Raw genomic sequence first — 18646 nt, 5'->3', positions numbered from 1 at the left:
TCCTAGGTGGATTTAAGCAAGTTACTTAACCTCTTTCGGCCTCCATTTCCTTAAATACACCATGCAGATAATAATGTAGCCTATTTCATATGAATGAATACTAACTGAGATAATGAGTGTTTAACACAATGCATGGCACTTAGTACCCGATAAGGGTAGAGTATTGCTCAAACACATATTTTTATGCCAACTCCTTACATGTGAATAAATCACTACTGTTTATGAAATACCCATATTACAATAGTCATGAGCTGTCAATAATCATCCTCTAGTAATTCAAACATGACAGCAATATGAAGTTCCAGGACAGGCAAAAGTAATGTAGGGTAGAAAAAATGCAAAATAGTGGTTGCCTTTGGGGGTTAGGGAATAGGGATTTACTTCAAAAGGCAGGAGGGCACTTCCTGGGGTGATGGGAATGTTCTGTATCTTGATAGGGGTTTAGGTTACACAGGTGATTGCATTTTCAAGTCTCAGTAAATGTACACTTAAAATTTGTGCATTTCATTGTGTATAATTTTTTATATTATATTTACATATAACAGTTCATAAGTTTAAGGTGTCCAGCATGTTGATTTGGTACATTTATATATTGCAGTACAATTGCCATTTGTAATGTTAGCTAACACCTCTGTCACATAATTATCATTTCTTTCTTGTGGTGGGAATAGTTAAGGTCTACTGCCTCAGCAAGTTTGATATTTATTTTACATTATTATTGTCTATAATAATACTGTGCATTAGATCTCCAAGACTTATTTATCTGCTAGTTGCAAATTTGTAACCTTAAACATCTCCCTATCCCCCACCTCTCAGCTCCCGGTAACCAACACTCTCCTCTTCATTTTAACAAGTTCATGGATGGACCTCGAGGATATTATGCTGTGAGATAAATCAGACAGAGAAAGACAAATACTGTATGATATCACTCATATGTGGAATCTAAAAAACTCAAACCCATCATGTATAAATTTTACATTAAAAATCTGTAAAAAAATTACTGAACTCTAGATAATAATATGAAAGTTGAAATATGTGAAGGGAAGTGTACCGATGTATGCAGCTTACTTTGAAATGCTAGAATAAAAAATGAAATGAAATGTTTTAAAAAAAGATGGACTAAGATAGGAATGGAGAGATGGATAAATATGTGATAGAGTGAATATAGTCATATGTTAAATATAGAATTTAGTTGACAAGTACATCTGTGGTTTTGGGTTTTTTTTAATTTTTAAAATTGTTTATTTGATAACAATCTTTTAAAATTTGAATCTAGCATTTCTAAGGCCAGTGCTGCTCAACTGGATACGCACATTAAACTTACCTAGGACGTTTTATTAAAAAATACATGCTTAGGACCTACTCCAGATTTACTGAATCTCTTTACTTGATATTCTCTTGAGTAGATGTGTGTTTATTATAAAATTCTTTCCTTTGGCTATGTGTTTGGCAATTTTTATAATAAAATATTGGGTGAAAATATGTCTGTCAAAGCTGGTCTCTAAATAAAATACTGGTCTCTAGGCCATTGATATTATCAAAATGCTTGATGATACTTCTCTTTCTCTTTTTGAGTATTATATTTAATGAAAGGGAGCAGTATAGTTAATACCATCAAATGTGGAATGTTAATGCTTAGAATTTGAGAATTTCATTAGTCAACAAGTCAGGGAACAGAAGACCTCTTTCCTCCTCTTAAAAGTCTAAAATAGGAAAACAAAAAGGAGATCACCAATGGCACTTTGTAGTTAAGTGTTAGGTATAAGAAACTTTTGCTGAGTTCCTCCTAGTTGTCCTGTGCTTTGTCATAGCATGATTGTTTCAAATTAGTGGGATTTGTGTTTCTGTAGCAAGTGGCTTTGGTTTTGATAGCCCAAACTTTTGTTTCCTTTCCGCAGGCATTTCCTGTTCAAACATGGATCTGGTTCCTCGGCCATCTTCAGTGCAGCCAGTCAGAACTACCCTCTGACATCCAATACTGTGTACTCGCCTCCTCCCAGGCCACTTCCTCGAAGCACCTTTTCCAGACCTGCCTTTACCTTCAACAAACCCTACAGGTGCTGCAATTGGAAGTGCACGGCCTTGAGTGCCACTGCAATCACAGTGACTTTGGCCTTGTTACTAGCCTATGTGATTGGTAAGCCCTTTTTTCCATGCTTCGCTTTTCTTCTTAATCAACGTATTGTTTTGCTTGTGGTGGAGTTGGGAGCCGGGGGGAGTTTCTCTCTCTACTCTGCGACCTACAAATTTGAACTAAGGCTTAATATTATCAATAACAAATAGAGAGCTCTTTCCGTAGTGTAGTGGTTATCACGTTCGCCTAATACGCGAAAGGTCCCTGGTTCAAAACCATAATTCAAAAAGAGTCATGTACCAAAATGTTCATTGCAGCTCTATTTACAATAGCCAGGAGATGGAAACAACCTAAGTGTCCATCATCGGATGAATGGATAAAGAAGATGTGGCACATATATACAATGGAATATTACTCAGCCATGAAAAGAAACGAAATTGAGCTATTTGTAATGAGGTGGATAGACCTAGAGTCTGTCATACGGAGTGAAGTAGGTCAGAAAGAGAAAGACAAATACCATATGCTAACACATATATATGGAATGTAAGAAAAAAATGTCATGAAGAACCTAGGGGTAAGACAGGAATAAAGACACAGACCTACTAGAGAATGGACTTGAGGATATGGGGAGGGGGTAGGGTAAGCTGTGACAAAGTGAGAGAGTGGCATGGACATATATACACTACCAAACGTAAAATAGATAGCTAGTGGGAAGCAGCCGCATGGCACAGGGAGATCATCTAGGTGCTTTGTGACCACCTAGAGGGGTAGGATTGGGAGGGTGGGAGGGAGGGAGACGCAAGAGGGAAGAGATATGGGAACATATGTATATGTATAACTGATTCACTTTGTTATAAAGCAGAAACTAACACACCATTTAAAGCAATTATACTCCAATAAAGATGTAAAAAAAAAAATAACAAATAGATTTCTAATTAGGTTATTTATTTATTTTTTGGTACTTCCTAACCTTAAATACTGCTGAGGAGCGTAAGGATTGCTCTTTGAGAAGAAATATTTATGCTACTAGCACAGTCTTATTGATTGCAATTACTGTAGTTAACCATTTCCCCTTCAATTAAAAGGTTGTTACGGTTTTCTCATTAGAAGTCATAAGTACCAATCTACAATAGCTTCTTAAATTATAGTTAAACAATAATACTGCTACCAAACTTTCAGGTAGCAATTTCATTAAAGTAGTAGTTACTTGGAAGCTATCGGAAAATCCAGGGCATAATCTCTTTCCAAGAATGCAGAGTTTTACACTGGGACTAAAAAAAATGTCTTCTTATTTTCACTAGGTAAATGGCTGCAGAATTGTGTGGTTACTGTGTTTGTGAGGGTAGAAGAGAAAACAGTAGTGAGGCACACTTTCCACTTTTAAGAAAAATGTTGTTCTTGAGGCATCTTGATTAAAGTCACCCTTACTTGATAGCAAATCGTATTGATTTTTCTGGCTGGCATTTTATTTTGACTGAACATTAATTTCCTTGTCTGAGTGGTTTTACAGTCTAAGATGTAAATTAACTTAAAAAACATGTATTTTGTGGAAGCACTTTTCCTAGAAGAATAACATATCATGGTAGAAAAAGAATTCTAAGTACGTCACTTGTATCTTCTTTTCAGGTTTAGCCTGATTTCTTAATTGAAGGGGAGCTACCCACAAAGATACATTGAATATGATTCTGAGAGATAGATTAAAAAGGGATTTAGAGTTTCTTATAATTATAAAAAAGTAAGTTTTGTTGAGTCTGATTTATTAAAAAACGTGAACAATAAGAAATTTCCCATAACCAGTTTTTATAAGAGTCACAGAACAAAGGGTAGTAAGTTAAATAAACAGATATATTTTGTAGGGGAGTCACTGATAATGTCAACAGTATAGGATCATAGCCTATATTGATGTTCATGATTATCTCTTTTCTATTTTCATCGTACAATCTGAATATGTTTGAACAATGCTTCTATTAAATGTGGATAATATTAACCTATAATATCAAAATGTGTCCTTTATCTCAGACATTTCAGGATAACCCAACATGTATGTTTATTTGTTTTGTAATAACGTTTAATGAGGAATAGCGCTGAAGGAATGGAGGTTGGAGATGAGAAAGTACTGTAATATAAACAGGGTTTTAATATGGTATCATTCAAAGCAAGGAGTAATTTGAAAAGTTGAAATACATTAGAGGCCCTTTAAAATGTTATTGTTCAATTATGAGACCAACTCTTATCTTGTAGGTTAGCTTCTATTAACTTTTACTATACAGAGAGATAATATTTTAGATTCAAGACTTTACCTCTGGAATAAACAAATCCAGGTATAGCAAGCTTCTTATTAATAGGTTTATACTGTGTTCAAACCTATGTTTCTATTTAAATTTATTATATGGCCACTCATATAAAAAATTGTATTATATACTCTGAGACTTGTTTAGTTAGATTATGTTGATTCATTTCAGAAGCAAAAGTGGAGGACTTCCCTTGTGGTCCAGTGGTTACGACTCTGCGCTTCCACTGCAGGGGGCACGGGTTTGATCCGTGGTCGGGGAAGTTCCACATGCCATGTGGTGCGGCCAGAAGAAAAAAAAAAGTGAAAGCAGAATGTTTCAGTTATTTCAAGGACTGCCTTTTTTAATAGGGTAAACAATGGCATATAAATCTGATATGACAGTAAGGTTGTATAGTACAACGGTTATGAGCATGGATTTTTCAGACCTCTGCCGCTTCTTAGGCATGTTACCTTGGGCAAATTATTCACCCTTTTAAGGCCTCCGTTTCCTCATCTGTAAAACTGTCTTAAAACAGTATCTGTAACATAGGGTTTTCATAAGAATTAAATGAGTTAATATAACTAAAGAACTTGGAATAGGACTTAAAACACAGTAAGTATACTGTAAATGTTAAATATTATTATTGTTGTTGTTACCATAACTACCTATATAATCATTATTCACTATTAAAATTCACTGGTTCTCAGAGTTAGCCATTTTATTCATGGCTGTACCCCAGCACTAAGAACAGTGCCTGGCCCATAGCAGCCCTGTCGGTAAAAGTTTATTGAAAAAAACAAATTATGCTAAGCACTCTACTTGTATTAGCTCATTGCATTATCAGAACAGTCCTTAAGGTAGCTATCAGTATTAAATCTATTTTATAAATGAGGAAACTGAGGCACAGCCAAGGTAAGAGATCACATAGAGGTCACAGCACTAAAAAGTAGGGATCCTGAGCTTTGAGCTTTAAGCCAGAGAAGCAGACTGACCCCAGAGGACATGCTGTTGAGTGCTAGGCCTTGCTGCCCTTCTAGCACTGCAGCAGAACTTACAGATCATTTACTTCTTGGTCTACTAAATAAATCCACCATTTTTTTTCTTATTAAATCACAAATTAAATTAGATTTACCAGGTCATCCATTGCAGTAGTTACTGCAACTGAGATTTGTGGATCAGTGAGAGATATCTGTTGAAATGCTTTTCTGTGTGACTTTGAAAATGCAGAAGTATCAGGCTAAATACTAGCACAGTAGGTTGAGTGGGTTCAAAATGAGGAGATGTTGATGGCAAACACTGGAACTTTGTTCTGAGTTCTGTCATGGACTGGACATTATGTGACTTTGGATAATCAGTTAAAATCTCTTCCTCTACTTACCTCATCCATCACTGACCACCTCAGGAGGGCAGAGTAAGAATTCATAAAGAGGCATTCAAGTGAAAGATGTCGCATAAGAACTGTAACATACAAGATGATTTTTAAATGGCTTTCTGTGGTTGAAATAAAAAAGTATTATATTTCAAAATATGAAACCATTTCACTCTCAACTCTTGCTGAGTCTATAAGAGTCATCTGGTTTTATTTCAGTCCCCCTTTGCAGTTTCTGTATAACCCAAGTAAGATCTTTCACTGAAACTATTTACCGCTTCTGTTTCCCGTGCAAATTTCTTTCTGCTATTTCATGTTCCTCTATTATCCATTATACATAACCTTTAGATACGAATGGCTATAGGCTGTGCTGCCCTCAATCCACTACGGGAAATCACATCAGTATCAATGGGCCATCAATAGATGTTCTGTGCATTATGGCTCTGTAAGTGGTCATTGGAAAGCAGTGCAAATCCAACAAGTGAAAAGTCAGAGCTGGATTATTCAGGCAACCAGCCTCATCCCCACTCCTACCCACTATACCTTTTGGGTCAGCAAGTAGATAATTTCTTTGAATAAGTTTTGAGGTCATAAAATTCAGTGAAGGGAGGCATGGAAAGATACTGATTATTTGAAGATATTATGGAATGGCTATTGTCATCACTTACCCATAAATCTGTATTATTTTCCATCTGAATCAAAAAATATGTCCTTACACTTCATCCTCTCTGATATTTTGGCATCAGTGATGTATCAGTGCCAGTCAGAAGCACATTTGCTTGAATTTACAAATAAGCCATATGAAGTAGTAGTCAGGAAGACAGATGACCATTTGCAAGGCATCAAGAGGAGGCGAGGTTAAGGTGCTTCATCAGTGGTTGTGAAGGGCACAAACTCGGCTTCTTTGGTAATCTTTGATGTTTTGATCAAGTTTCTCCACAGTCAGCAGTTTGTATAAGAGGCAATAGAAACTCACAAGAATACATTGTGCCTGGGGTCAAATGGACTGTTGCATTGAATGACTTGGGGAGTAGGGATTTCTGTCTCTCAAACCCAATATCATCAGTTAATGATATCAATGTTCTTCTTCTTTTGCCATGAAATTAGTAGTGATTCATACCACCTTCAGGGGATGCAGGTAGTGTCCAAACTCTACAGATGAAATAATTTAAGTCCATGAATCTCCTTGCCATGACATACTATATAGCCCACATGTAGAAAGTTGACCAGAATGGTTGTTAATACAGAATTAGGAGAGATAGAATATTGAGCCCAATTCTGTGATTGAAAGTTTAGGGATGAAACTATTCGAGAGGGCAAAGGGCCTACTGCACCTTGCTCTCTGCATCAAAATCGAGTAACAATGATTTTAGTGCTTTCTTCTGCCTCCTTTATACTAGTCCAAATTGCTCTACTTTCTAGGGTTGTTATGACGGTGGAGTAAGAACATGCTGAAAGTGATAGAATGAGAGGAGTGGAGTGTGTTTATTTTGCCTCCATCACACAAAAAAAATGCAAATACTTTATAATACAGGGAAGAAACAAAATAGAGTAAGGCAAATTTTGATTTTGGAAAATTCAAGAACTTATTTTTTTTTAATGGAGAGAATTGAAATGGAGTTTTTTTCCCCCATCAGATCTAGATAGACAATGCCCCTTCCCACAAAGTTTGCTAAGTATAGATAAATACACTTAACAAAAACCATCTCTTTCACTTACTAGTAGCTTCATTAATGCCTCCGTGCCTCAGTTTCCTCGTCTATAAAGTGGGAATGTTGATAATACCTTCCTGATAGATTTTCTTTTTAATTAAATGAAGGGAAACATGTAAAACACCCAGGACATTGCTTAGCAGATCTAAGTAAAGATTAATGCTTATTATTAGTGGAACAGGATTATTATTAGGATTATTAATTTGAGCTGAGATAAGCATAATGAGCATACAGTTTATCCTAACATAAACTACTTTTGTTTTCCTTCCTCCCAAAGTCATCTAGAGCAGTTTTTTCAGAGCTGGAATATCTGTTTCACAAGAATCCTCTAGTGGGTTTGTTGTTTCCTTCTGCCTGGTCTATAATATCTGTAACTTTGCCTTTATTTTACTAATTTCCCTTTTCCTTGGTGTTTTGGCCCTTCAAATGGTTTTGTATTTCTATCTGGAGGCCATATCTAGGTTGAAACACATTTTCTTTAAAATGCATTATAGCTTATAACATTCAAGAAATGACTCAGCATAAAATGCTAAGAAGCATTTTACTTTATCCTATAGACCATAATCAATCCTTTTGGTGTCACATTTATACTTATTACTACTTTCAGTTCACTCTTGTGGACCCATTTATGATAATGATGGCAGTTTCTGCGTTAGCATTGACTTTGCCTCCTGCCCATGAATCTACCAACTTTCTAGCCATCTCTCTAGGCAGGGATCTGGAAAATGGTGGTATAACTTCAGTCTAATTATAAATCTGCCATCCATGCATTTATCAGAACTCTTCTTTAAAAAAAGGTTTATATTTGCATCTGACATCACCTTTTTGGTGTAATATGTCCCATAAGTTTTATCCCCACTATGTTAAGTGGCACTTTTACCTGTCATAAATAAAAGTATAGATTCAATCTGAATTAAACATACTAAAATGACAGGAAGAACCTGTGCCACATACAACTAATTTCAGAACCATAGTTAGCACCTATTGCTGAAAATGAAGGCACTTTAATGAAAGGCAAATACTATACTTCTATTTTTTTTTTTTTTTTGGAACTCTAGCATGCTGTAGTTTAAGACATAAAGAGAGATAATTTCTTGGGTGAGTGAGTAATGGATACTAAACATAAGTCTTGCATCAAGAGATTACTGTTTTGTCTCAAGGAGAGGTATTCACCCTACTAAGTACTTCCCATACACCACTGTCTAAGCCTGGGTAGAGAAATTAAAATGAGGCTTTGTGAAATATGGGGTTGGCCAAAAAGTTCGTTTGGGTTTTTGGTACCACCGTATGGAAAACCCGAACGAACTTTTTGGCCAGCCCAATAGATAAAGATCCACTGGAAGGCATAGTAAAAGAGGACTGGGCAGCATGTTAGTAATTTTGGAGGTTTACATGCTTAAGAAGTTTTACAACAGCAAGAATCAATCTTGCAAATTCAAGGGAAAAATTCTCTCTCAAGAAATCTCTTTCAAAGTAAATAATTTGAGGGCTTCCCTGGTGACGCAGTGGTTGAGAGTCTGCCTGCCGATGCAGGGGACGCGGGTTCGTGCCCCGGTCCGGGAGGATCCCACATGCCGCGGAGCGGCTGGGCCCGTGAGCCATGGCCGCTGAGCCTGCGCGTCCGGAGCCTGTGCTCCACAACGGGAGAGGCCGCGGCGGTGAGAGGCCCGCGTACCGCAAAAAAAAAAAAAAAAAAAAAAAAAAAGTAAATAATTTGAATTCTTTTGCATAAAGGAAACTTCACTCCTGTTTAGCTTAGTTTCTGCTCATCCAAATTATATATATAGGATACATATATAGATATGTTATATGAATATTTTTAGACCCACATTGCGTAAGTCGTTAAGCTATACTTACTCTGAAGTGAATAAGAATAAACTAAATTAGAGCAATGGCTTTGAAACAGATGGCAAGTTAACCCATTTTAAACTTCAGAAATGTGACTGAATTTTCATATAGAACAGCCAGAATGGGGAGGGCCAGGATCACCAGCAGAGTATCTGATTTATCACAGTCAAAACAAAGAGGTGGCATCTTACAGGGTGGAGACACATACATTTGGAGCTTAGCTATATTCCCTTTAAAGAGAGGTGAAAAAGCATAATATGTTTTATTAAATACAAATATATTGGAAAACCTGAGGCAGCACAAATGGAGGATATAGTGGCAGGAAATGAAGATAATAAGCAGGGGCAGATCACGAAAGGCATTTTAAGTCATGGTAAGGAGCTTGGAATTTATCCTAAGAGCAAATGGGAAGTTTTTTATGGTCTTTCATTAGGACAAGAAAATGATTTGCTCAGATTTGCGGTTAGAAAAATCACCCTAATGGCAGTATGGAAGTTGGAATTGGCAGACAGGACCAAGTTGCACCAAAACGGAGGCTTGCAGGGCGAGTGCAGAAAGAAGACAAAACAGATAAGGAAATTATAGGTGCTGCTAATAACGTTTTTAAAGTGGTCAACCAAAGTATCAAACTTAGTAGGGAAGGCAAATAGGAAGAAGAAACTAATGGCATTCTAAACAAGAGGTGGGTCCAAGTGTCTAGAACTATCAATGATATCGTAGGGTAGTTATAGCTGTGAGCAAGCTGAATAGCTAAAATGAGATGGTCAGAGGCTAGTGTATCAGAATTTTAGATTTCAGACTTGGAGCATAAACATGTGACTCCCCTGTATATTTTAGACCTAGTTAAGGAACATATATGAGGACCTCCTTCCAGATGAATCATTTGTTCAGGGAAGACTAGATTCTTAGCTAGGGATAATCTCACAAGGTGGTCTTCCCTGGGTAGACTCACAAGCTCACCAAAGTGTGGATAGTGTTTAAATAAGAGCACCACATTGTATTGGATCCTCCAATATAGACAAGACCCATGTGGAATCCTAGATCACAGTATGGCTCCTCAAGAGCTCCTTTCTTGGGGATCCTGTTGATCTCTGTGGGATAATAATGAACAAATTAAGAGGATCCAAGATGACCCACTGTAATTTTCTGCTGATTAAAACCTCATTATAGCTTTGCCAATCTAATTAATGTAGACCTTATATAAGAAATTATAGTTAACATCTAGAGTAATTGCTTACCATGAGAGTTTCTAAGGAAGGGCCTCACAAATGTCTCATTATCACGTTGAATTGGCAACAGGAAATTTTTAACTGGAAGAAAAGACTTATGATATGGTGCTTTGTAAAAAAACAAAAACTCTTGATTCCATTTCATTTCTTTTATATTCAATGAGCTTCATGTCCTGATCAAATGATCAGGAGACTGAAGGCTAGCATATGTACATGGAACATCAGAGGAGGTTGTGAGTTCTCAGATAAACTAGTTGTGGCTATGGCCAAAAATGAGTACAAATGGGATTTTGACAGCAAGCAATCTGTGCTGTTCTACCACCTGGTACAGAAGAGGCAGATTTTGCTTTTTGATATTCATAGGTTTCACCAAATCAACCAGCCCCATTTTTTATGTTGTAGATAACTTTGTTTCAACCTTAATTCAGTTTTGCCTTTTGTTCCTTGAAGGAAGAACCTAGATTCCCTTTGATCTTGAACTTTATTTTAATTAAACATAGATGTTAAATATAGCAAATAACAATACCACAGTGTCTTTTCTGTATTCCATAGGTCCAAATACTTTGCAACATTAACTAATAAAATTATGGGGTTAAGTGAAAATAATATCAAGAGAGAGTACATATTAGACTTTGGATTTTACTCATAGCAAGCAACCAAGCTAATACTGGGTACACAGTGCTTAAGAGAGATGCCCGCTATTAAGAAATTAGGAACAAGTGTACTTTGCTATGAAAGAAAGTGGAAATTTTTGAAATGAAGCAGTTTTTGTTAAAAGATCATGTGCTGCCTCCAGACAGAATTCTGATAAATCCAAACCCTCTGAAGTTATCAGACAGTTTAGTAGTTTCCCCACCGCCTCACAGAGAGGCAATAAGTCTTTTTATATCATTCACCTTGGTGGTAAAGCTGGCATTAGTCAACCCATGAGTAGTTGAAAGGTCAGATGACTTTTGAACCTAGTTGAACTATTTGGTTTTGGGGAGATGAAAATTTTTATGCCAGTGGGAAAATGTGGTAAAGCATTGCACATGCTCGGTGCTACTCCAGGCTGTAATAGCACATGCTCAAGGATTATCATATAGGATATTGCAGACATGGCACTAGTTAAGACTTACCAACATAGAAGGCTGTGGGAGTTTTTGAAAGCCAGATGGCACAATAGATTCTTCCTTTGTCATGGCTAAAGTACAGCCTGTTCCAAGATTGAACAAAACCCAAATAAACCATTAGTGTCTTTGGTTTCTATTCCTATCTGCTGTATGTTATTAGTTTGGTCTCCCTGACCAAATCCTGCCCTTGGATTAGCTGGCGTAAGTCTCCTTGCCGACAGGCACCAATCTAGTCTTTTGAAACAGTGAAATATAAAATGTAGAGATAAGAACCCATCAACAGAGGGAGAAAAAAAAGCTAAATTTTAAAAATAAGAGATGTAATGGGCAATCAAGATCAAATATATAAATAAACATTCACACAAAAAAAACGACATGAGTTTATGGGGTCCAGTGATGGGTATGTCTTCTGGCCCAAAATAAACAGAATTAGTTGTTAGCATGCACAGCAAACTGGTGAATATAGTTCTATTTTTATTGGAAATAATAGTGTGTGTATCTTTTGTGATTTGAGTAGGTAGGAAAGAAAAATATTTAGATTACTTACTGACTGTCTCAGCAGCATTCCCACTAATGAGGCCAAGGTCATGGGCTCAGTTACTGTTTCAACCTTTTAGCTCTGTTCTGTTTCATTACTAAAGCCCACGGTCTCAATCTCCCTTTTTTCTCCATCCCCCAAATCAGAAACCTAGTCCTGCCTTCTACCCCCTAACAAAACCTGAACTCAGAAATGAATCTGATAAACTAGGCAGGTTTTGCTTGACACACATAGAAGTTGTTAAATGCTGCCAACTAATTTAAAGACTTAAGTCTAGAGATTTTACATAAAATCTGTGGTTTACATAAAATTTCTAGCCTCTCTTTAAAAATAAAAAGATCTGACATTCCCAGATGTGCATTCACGCATTCATCCACACATTTCTGAGTACCTATGTACTACACACTATTCTAGTCTTTTGTTTTGCAAAAATAATATGAAAACCATTGACTGCAGCTAAATAGGGGCTGCTCCCAAAAGGCCCATGAACTCTCCAGTCCATCAGAGTAGCCATACTGCCCTCTTCACTTTTTTATACTACCTGCCTTCCTTCTCAGTTGGCATTTACGCTTGCAACCTATGTAATAAGATAATTCACACTGAAGTAAAAAGGGCTGTGACAAAGAAAATGTATTATATCTCCCCAAGATTATTTGCATTTTAACAGAAGACAGAGTTGTACACCAAGAATGGCAAATCCCTGACATTAATGTCATTGCTTCCCTGTCCCAGACCCATGGAAGATATAAGTAATCAAAGCAACAAACATTCTTTCCTGCTGAGTCTAGATTCTGCAATTTGAGTTTACTCAGAAGTTGGAATATATTTGCCATCACTACTTTCAGCCAAAGAAATGAAATACTCATTATGAATTTCCTATCATTAGAAGTTTAGGAGGAGAAATTATGTAAGGGGCAGAAAAATATAACACAATCACCCTATTAAAATCTGACACTGTTCACAGTTACTAATGGTAGCCCTAACCATGGCCAACTATCTCATAGATGCATGGAATTGAACATAAAGAACAGTGACAGGTAAATTTATAACACATCTTCATTATTAGAGCCTCATTTCAAATGAATGTCCTGTAAATACTGGGTACACAATGTTCAAGTATATGTTTCTGAATATGTGTTATACAAATGTAAAAGTAGATACTAATAGTGAGTTCTGAGTTCCCGTAGAATAATGCTGGCCCCTTAAATTCAAATCTCTCCACACTGTCCTCCAGAAAGAAATTCAGATCAGCAAGGAGAGCAAATAAAACCACACATAACCCACTTCAATAGCATAACTAGGAGATGGAATTCCACACACTTCAAATTACACATAAGGAGAGAAAAATACTCAAAAGAAGCAGAACTAGCTCTGTAGCCCATGCCAGAGCCAAGAGTGAAACGAAGACTAAATAGAAAAGAAGATGTGAGAGCTGGGGCCTAGCAATGGCAGAATTGATCAATTAAAATGCCCTTGGGGGCTTCCCTGGTGGCGCAGTGGTTAAGAATCCACCTGCCAATGCAAGGGACACGGGTTCGAGCCCTGGTCCAGGAAGATCCCACATGCCGTGGAGCAACTAAGCCCGTGCACCACAGCTACTGAGCCTGCGCTCTAGAGCCCGCGAGGCACAACTACTGAGCCCACGTGCCACAACTACTGAAGCCCGCGTGCCTAGAGTCCATGCTCCGCAACAAGAGAAGCCACCGCAATGAGAAGCCTGTGCACTGCAACGAAGAGTAGCCCCCGCTTGCCACAGCTAGAGAAAATCCACACGCAGAAACGAAGACCCAACACAGTCATAAATAAATAAATAAATAAATTTATATTAAAAAAAAAAAAGACCAGATAGTAGTAAATATTTCAAGCTTTGCAGGCCATACAGCCTCTATCACAACAATTCAACTTATACCCAAAAGCAGCCGTAGACAATCTGTAAATGAATCAGTGTGACTATGTTCCAATAAAATTTTATTTATGGACGCTGGAATTTGAATTTCATAAAATTTTCATGTATCCTGAAATATTGTTATTCTTGTGATCTTTTTCAACCATTTAAAAATGTAAAAGCTGGAATTCCCTGGCAGTCCAGTGGTTAGGGCTCTGCGCTCTCACTGCCAGCAGCCCGGGTTAGATCCCTGGTTGGGGAACTAAGATCCCACAAGCTGTGCTGTGCAGCCAAATAAATAAATAAGTTAAATTTTTAAAAAATGAAAAGAAAACTTAAAAAAAAAAAGCTATTCTTAGCTCTCAGACCCTACAAAAACAGAAAGCAGGCTTGATTTGGCCAAGAGTTGTAGTTTTTTGACTTATGATCTAGAGAGCAAGCTTAATCCACCTAAGAGTTAATGAGGGAAACTTTGGCAGAAGGGCTGTTGGTGAATGATAATATGCTTAATTGTAGATTTAAGGTTAAAACAAAGGTGAGGACAACGATGGAGAATTGTATTAAAATGTTACGTATTTTTGATAAAGTAGTTATTACAATTAAAGCTTGGGAGAAGAAAATAAAAAAGTAAAATAAGCTCAATGATTGTCACATAGAGAGAGTATAATTTCAGGCTGACAAACCAAATAGTAGAAAGCCAAGCGAGCAGAAGGGGGATGAAGAGCTTTATAAAAAGTAATAGCGTAAAGGTAATCAATAGAACAACAATACAGACCTTCTTAAATACCAAAATAAAATTTTTTTAAAATTTTTATTGGGGTATAGTTGATTTACAATGTTGTTTTCGTTTCAGGTGTACAGCAAACTGAATCTGTTATACATATACATATGTCCATTCTTTTTAGATTCTTTTCCCATATAGGCCACTACAGAGTACTGAGGAGAGTTCCCTGTGCTATACAGTAGGTCCTTATTAGTTATCTGTTTTATATATAGTAGTGTGTATGTGTCAATCCAAATCTTCCAGTTTATCAAAAGAAATTTTTAAAAAACCAAAGAAACAAACTACATAAAGAAATAAAATTAACATAACACTGTAAATATAACAAAATAATATGTTGAGGCTAAACATATCTGTCATATCAGTAAATGTAAGTGGGTTTAATCACCTATTAGTAAAAGCAAAAGATTTTCAAAAGAGCTCACAAAGCAAAACCTAATTCTGTGCTGTTTAGAAGACACACCTGAAATGAAAGGAGTCAGAAATGGCTAAAAATTAAAGGATAGACAAAAGGTTTATCGGGCAAATGGAAGAAGCAGTAAGAAAGCAAAGCTTATAATCTTTATATCAGACAAAGTAGAATTCAAGCCAAAAACCATTAAACACAACAAAGAGTATACTCTATAAAAAGCTATGACTATCTATGCACAAATAACAACTGCCTTTACAAAACAGAAACTGTAAGAGCTCAAGGAGGAATAAACAAAAACAACTAGTAATAGGATATTTTAACCCATCACTCAGGTCACATGGATAGAAACTTATTAAGTATATAGAAGACCTAAAAAAGCAAAATCAGTAAGATAGATCTATGGCTGTATATTGAACTTAACACCCTGATAATAGAGGATATACCTTCTTCTCAAGTACTCATGGAACCTTCACAGAATTTGATTGTGTATTAGGTCACAACAGGAACCTCAGTGAGTTTCATAAAGTAGAAGTTACACAAACATCATTCCCAGATCATGGTGAAATGAAACTGAAAATTAGGACAAAAATTTTAAAACCAGGAAAGTCCTTCCACCTGGAAATTTTTAAAATCTTAAGTCTCGGGTAAAGGGGGAAATGAAACTTTAAAATTATAAAATTTCTAAGAAATAATGATAATGAACCCAGCACATGTCAAAATTTATGGGATATAAGTAAACCATTTATAAGAAAAAATTTGTATCGGTAAAAATAAAAGAATGAAAATAAAGCTTAAAAAGCCATAAAATAAGCTAGAAGAAGGTACAAGAAAGAAAATAATAGAAATAAAGCAGAAATAAATGGGCTAGAAAACAGAAAAGTAATAGAAAAGTGGTGTTAAAAATCAACAAACAGGCAGACCACAAGCTACCTTAAATCAAGAGGAAAGGGTGAAATGTATGCAAAATAAGAAATGACGGGAAATATCCATTGATACAGAGGAAAGTTTAAAAACATGATAAGTGGCTACTTTGCATGAATCTCTTTCACAGGGGTGTAGCATTCTGTACACCCACCAGCAGTGTGTGACTGTGCCCATGTCCTGATGGACTTCCCATCAGTGTGTCACAAGTTTTTGGATCTTTGTCAATCTGATAGGTTAGAAAGGGTACCTTGGGGTAGTTTTAGTTTGTATTTCTCTTATTATGAAAGAATATTCAGTGAAGCTGAATATCTTTTCATGTGTTTAGGGATCTTTTTTTGTGAACTGTATGTTCATATCTTTTGTCCATTTTTCTATTTTTTTTTTTTTTGGTCCTCTTTGTCTCAATTTTTAAGAGTTCTTTACGTATTAGGAAGATTCACTATTTTTAATACACAACTCTGTACACCCTCAGGAGGATATAGTCTAAGGAAAAAAACCACAAACTTTGAACTTAGTAGGATTAATTCTGGTAGTGGCATTGGTGTAGTAACTCTAATACTTATTTTGTGTGTCTTGTACAATAAGCAAATGAGTAAATACATTGATGTTATTGAGAATTTGGTTCACTCTGTGAAAAAGGAGATAAAATTATGGGATTAGGGAGAAAGAGCTCTGTGGTGCTGGATTAGAATTGGGAATATCAATATGCACTCATTCTTTAAAAAACATACATACAGATATATGTACGTGTGTATATGTGTACATACACACACACACACACGCACACATACACATTAACAAAGATAAAATCTAAAGGTTTTGTTCTATGTGTCTATATCCTTGCTCTTTTCCCTGAAAGGACTTAAAAACAACGACACCTCAGTAGTAATGAGCATATCTTAAAACTAGACTTTGGTTTCTAAATACATTTTCTACTGAAAGCTCCTTAGAGAAATGGCTGATTCTAGGTCTGTCAGAAAAAGTCAGTGCAAATTAAGCCTGGAATATCTTGTGCTAGAAAGCAAGGAAGAGTTGAGACATGTCAAAATGACACAGAAACCAATTTAGAGGAGCTCCCACTGGCCAAATTTGAGTATGTAATGATGGTAATGGATTATACGTTGAACGACAACAACAAAAAAGAATCTGAGTCTATTGTAATACTTTAAAAATAAAAGGCACTTAATTTCTAGAAATAGATCTGAATTATTTTGTAATTCATGTAGATCCCTTTATGCATACTCATAGTATCTTTCAAATTAGGTATTATTATTTCTAATTTATATGTGAGAACTGACATTCAGAGAGGTTAAGCAGCTTGCCTTCAACCGCACAGCTAGTTAGAGGAAGGACCATCACCTTAAGGTCTGTCTGACTTTTCAAAAAGAGCCTATGGTGCCCTTATTACACTAACTGGCCTCTAAAAATGAGCTCATATAACAAATACTGTCTTATAACCTGCTTTGGGAACATCTTTTTCTATTATTTAACATTTTTCTACAACATTATTCTTAATTGCAGCATCATCCTCTACTGTATACAGTCACTTATATAATCAATCCCTATTTGCTGGACATTTAAGTACTTTTCCTTATCTTGCTGTTATATACAAACATCATGTTGAATATCGTTGTTTTAAAATTTATTCAGATCCTTTTCTTAGTATAAATTTCTAAACATGGAATTCCTGGATCAAAATGTTTAAAAACATTTCCAACACTTTAGGTATATATTGCCAATTTGCCCAAACATTTTGCAACAGTTTACACTCCTGCCAGCAGTACACAAGAATGCTCATTTCTCTGAACCCTTGAAAACTTTTGATATCGTCAATTATAAAAAAAGAAAAAAAAGCCATTTTGATAGGCAAAATGATATTTCAGTGTTTTAGCTTGCATCTTAAAATTACCAGTGTGGTTGAACATTTTAAAATGTCACTGCTAACTTGCATTTCTTCTTTTGTGAATTGCCTGTTGATACCTTTTGTCCGTGTTTCTACTAGAGGGTCAGCTGATATTTATTGATTTATAAGGAATTTTATATATTAAAGATTTTGACATAAACTGCATATTTTAACATTGACTAAAAAAGAATCAAAATTAAAATTTTAAATCATAGGGAAAAAAAATAAAACTGAGAGACTGCCATATTCTTTTCCCACATCTCCTGAAATCCTGGCAAGACATTTCAGGAAATAGTAAAAAGAAATTTAGACCCATTTTCGATAATTATATGAAGTTGAGTAAACTTCCTATAGCCTACCTTTTCTTTAAAGCAAAACTTGAATCTGCTTCAAAAATAGAAAACAAGGCTTGGACAGCAAAGTGATCAGTTTTAACAGAAATGCTAAGAAGGTTGAGATAAAAAAGAAAACAGACTGTAAAACCAGTAGAAAATATATGGTGTATACTTCACTTACATGTAACCCAGAAATCCAATAAAATAATCAGTGTCCATATAAAAAGATGATTCTACTCATGTTCTTGTAT

At 35.9% G+C, this 18646-nt stretch overlaps 1 protein-coding gene across 3 annotated transcripts in view; it reads left to right on the top strand.

Annotated features, from left to right (window-relative positions):
- Positions 1–18646, top strand: part of TENM1 (teneurin transmembrane protein 1) — a gene marked incomplete at both ends in the record, with an annotated part of 571653 nt that overhangs the window by 238409 nt on the left and 314598 nt on the right. For all 3 annotated transcript variants that reach the window (XM_082681806.1, XM_082681807.1, XM_082681805.1), the window contains one exon: positions 1899–2137. In XM_082681806.1, coding sequence (XP_082537932.1) covers positions 1899–2137 — 239 coding nt within the window. The remainder of the gene's footprint in view (positions 1–1898; positions 2138–18646) is intronic.

Source organism: Grampus griseus (genome assembly GCF_964374135.1).
Source record: "Grampus griseus genome assembly, chromosome: X".
NCBI classification, from domain to species: domain Eukaryota; kingdom Metazoa; phylum Chordata; class Mammalia; order Artiodactyla; family Delphinidae; genus Grampus; species Grampus griseus.
This window is presented reverse-complemented; position numbering and strand designations above follow the sequence as displayed.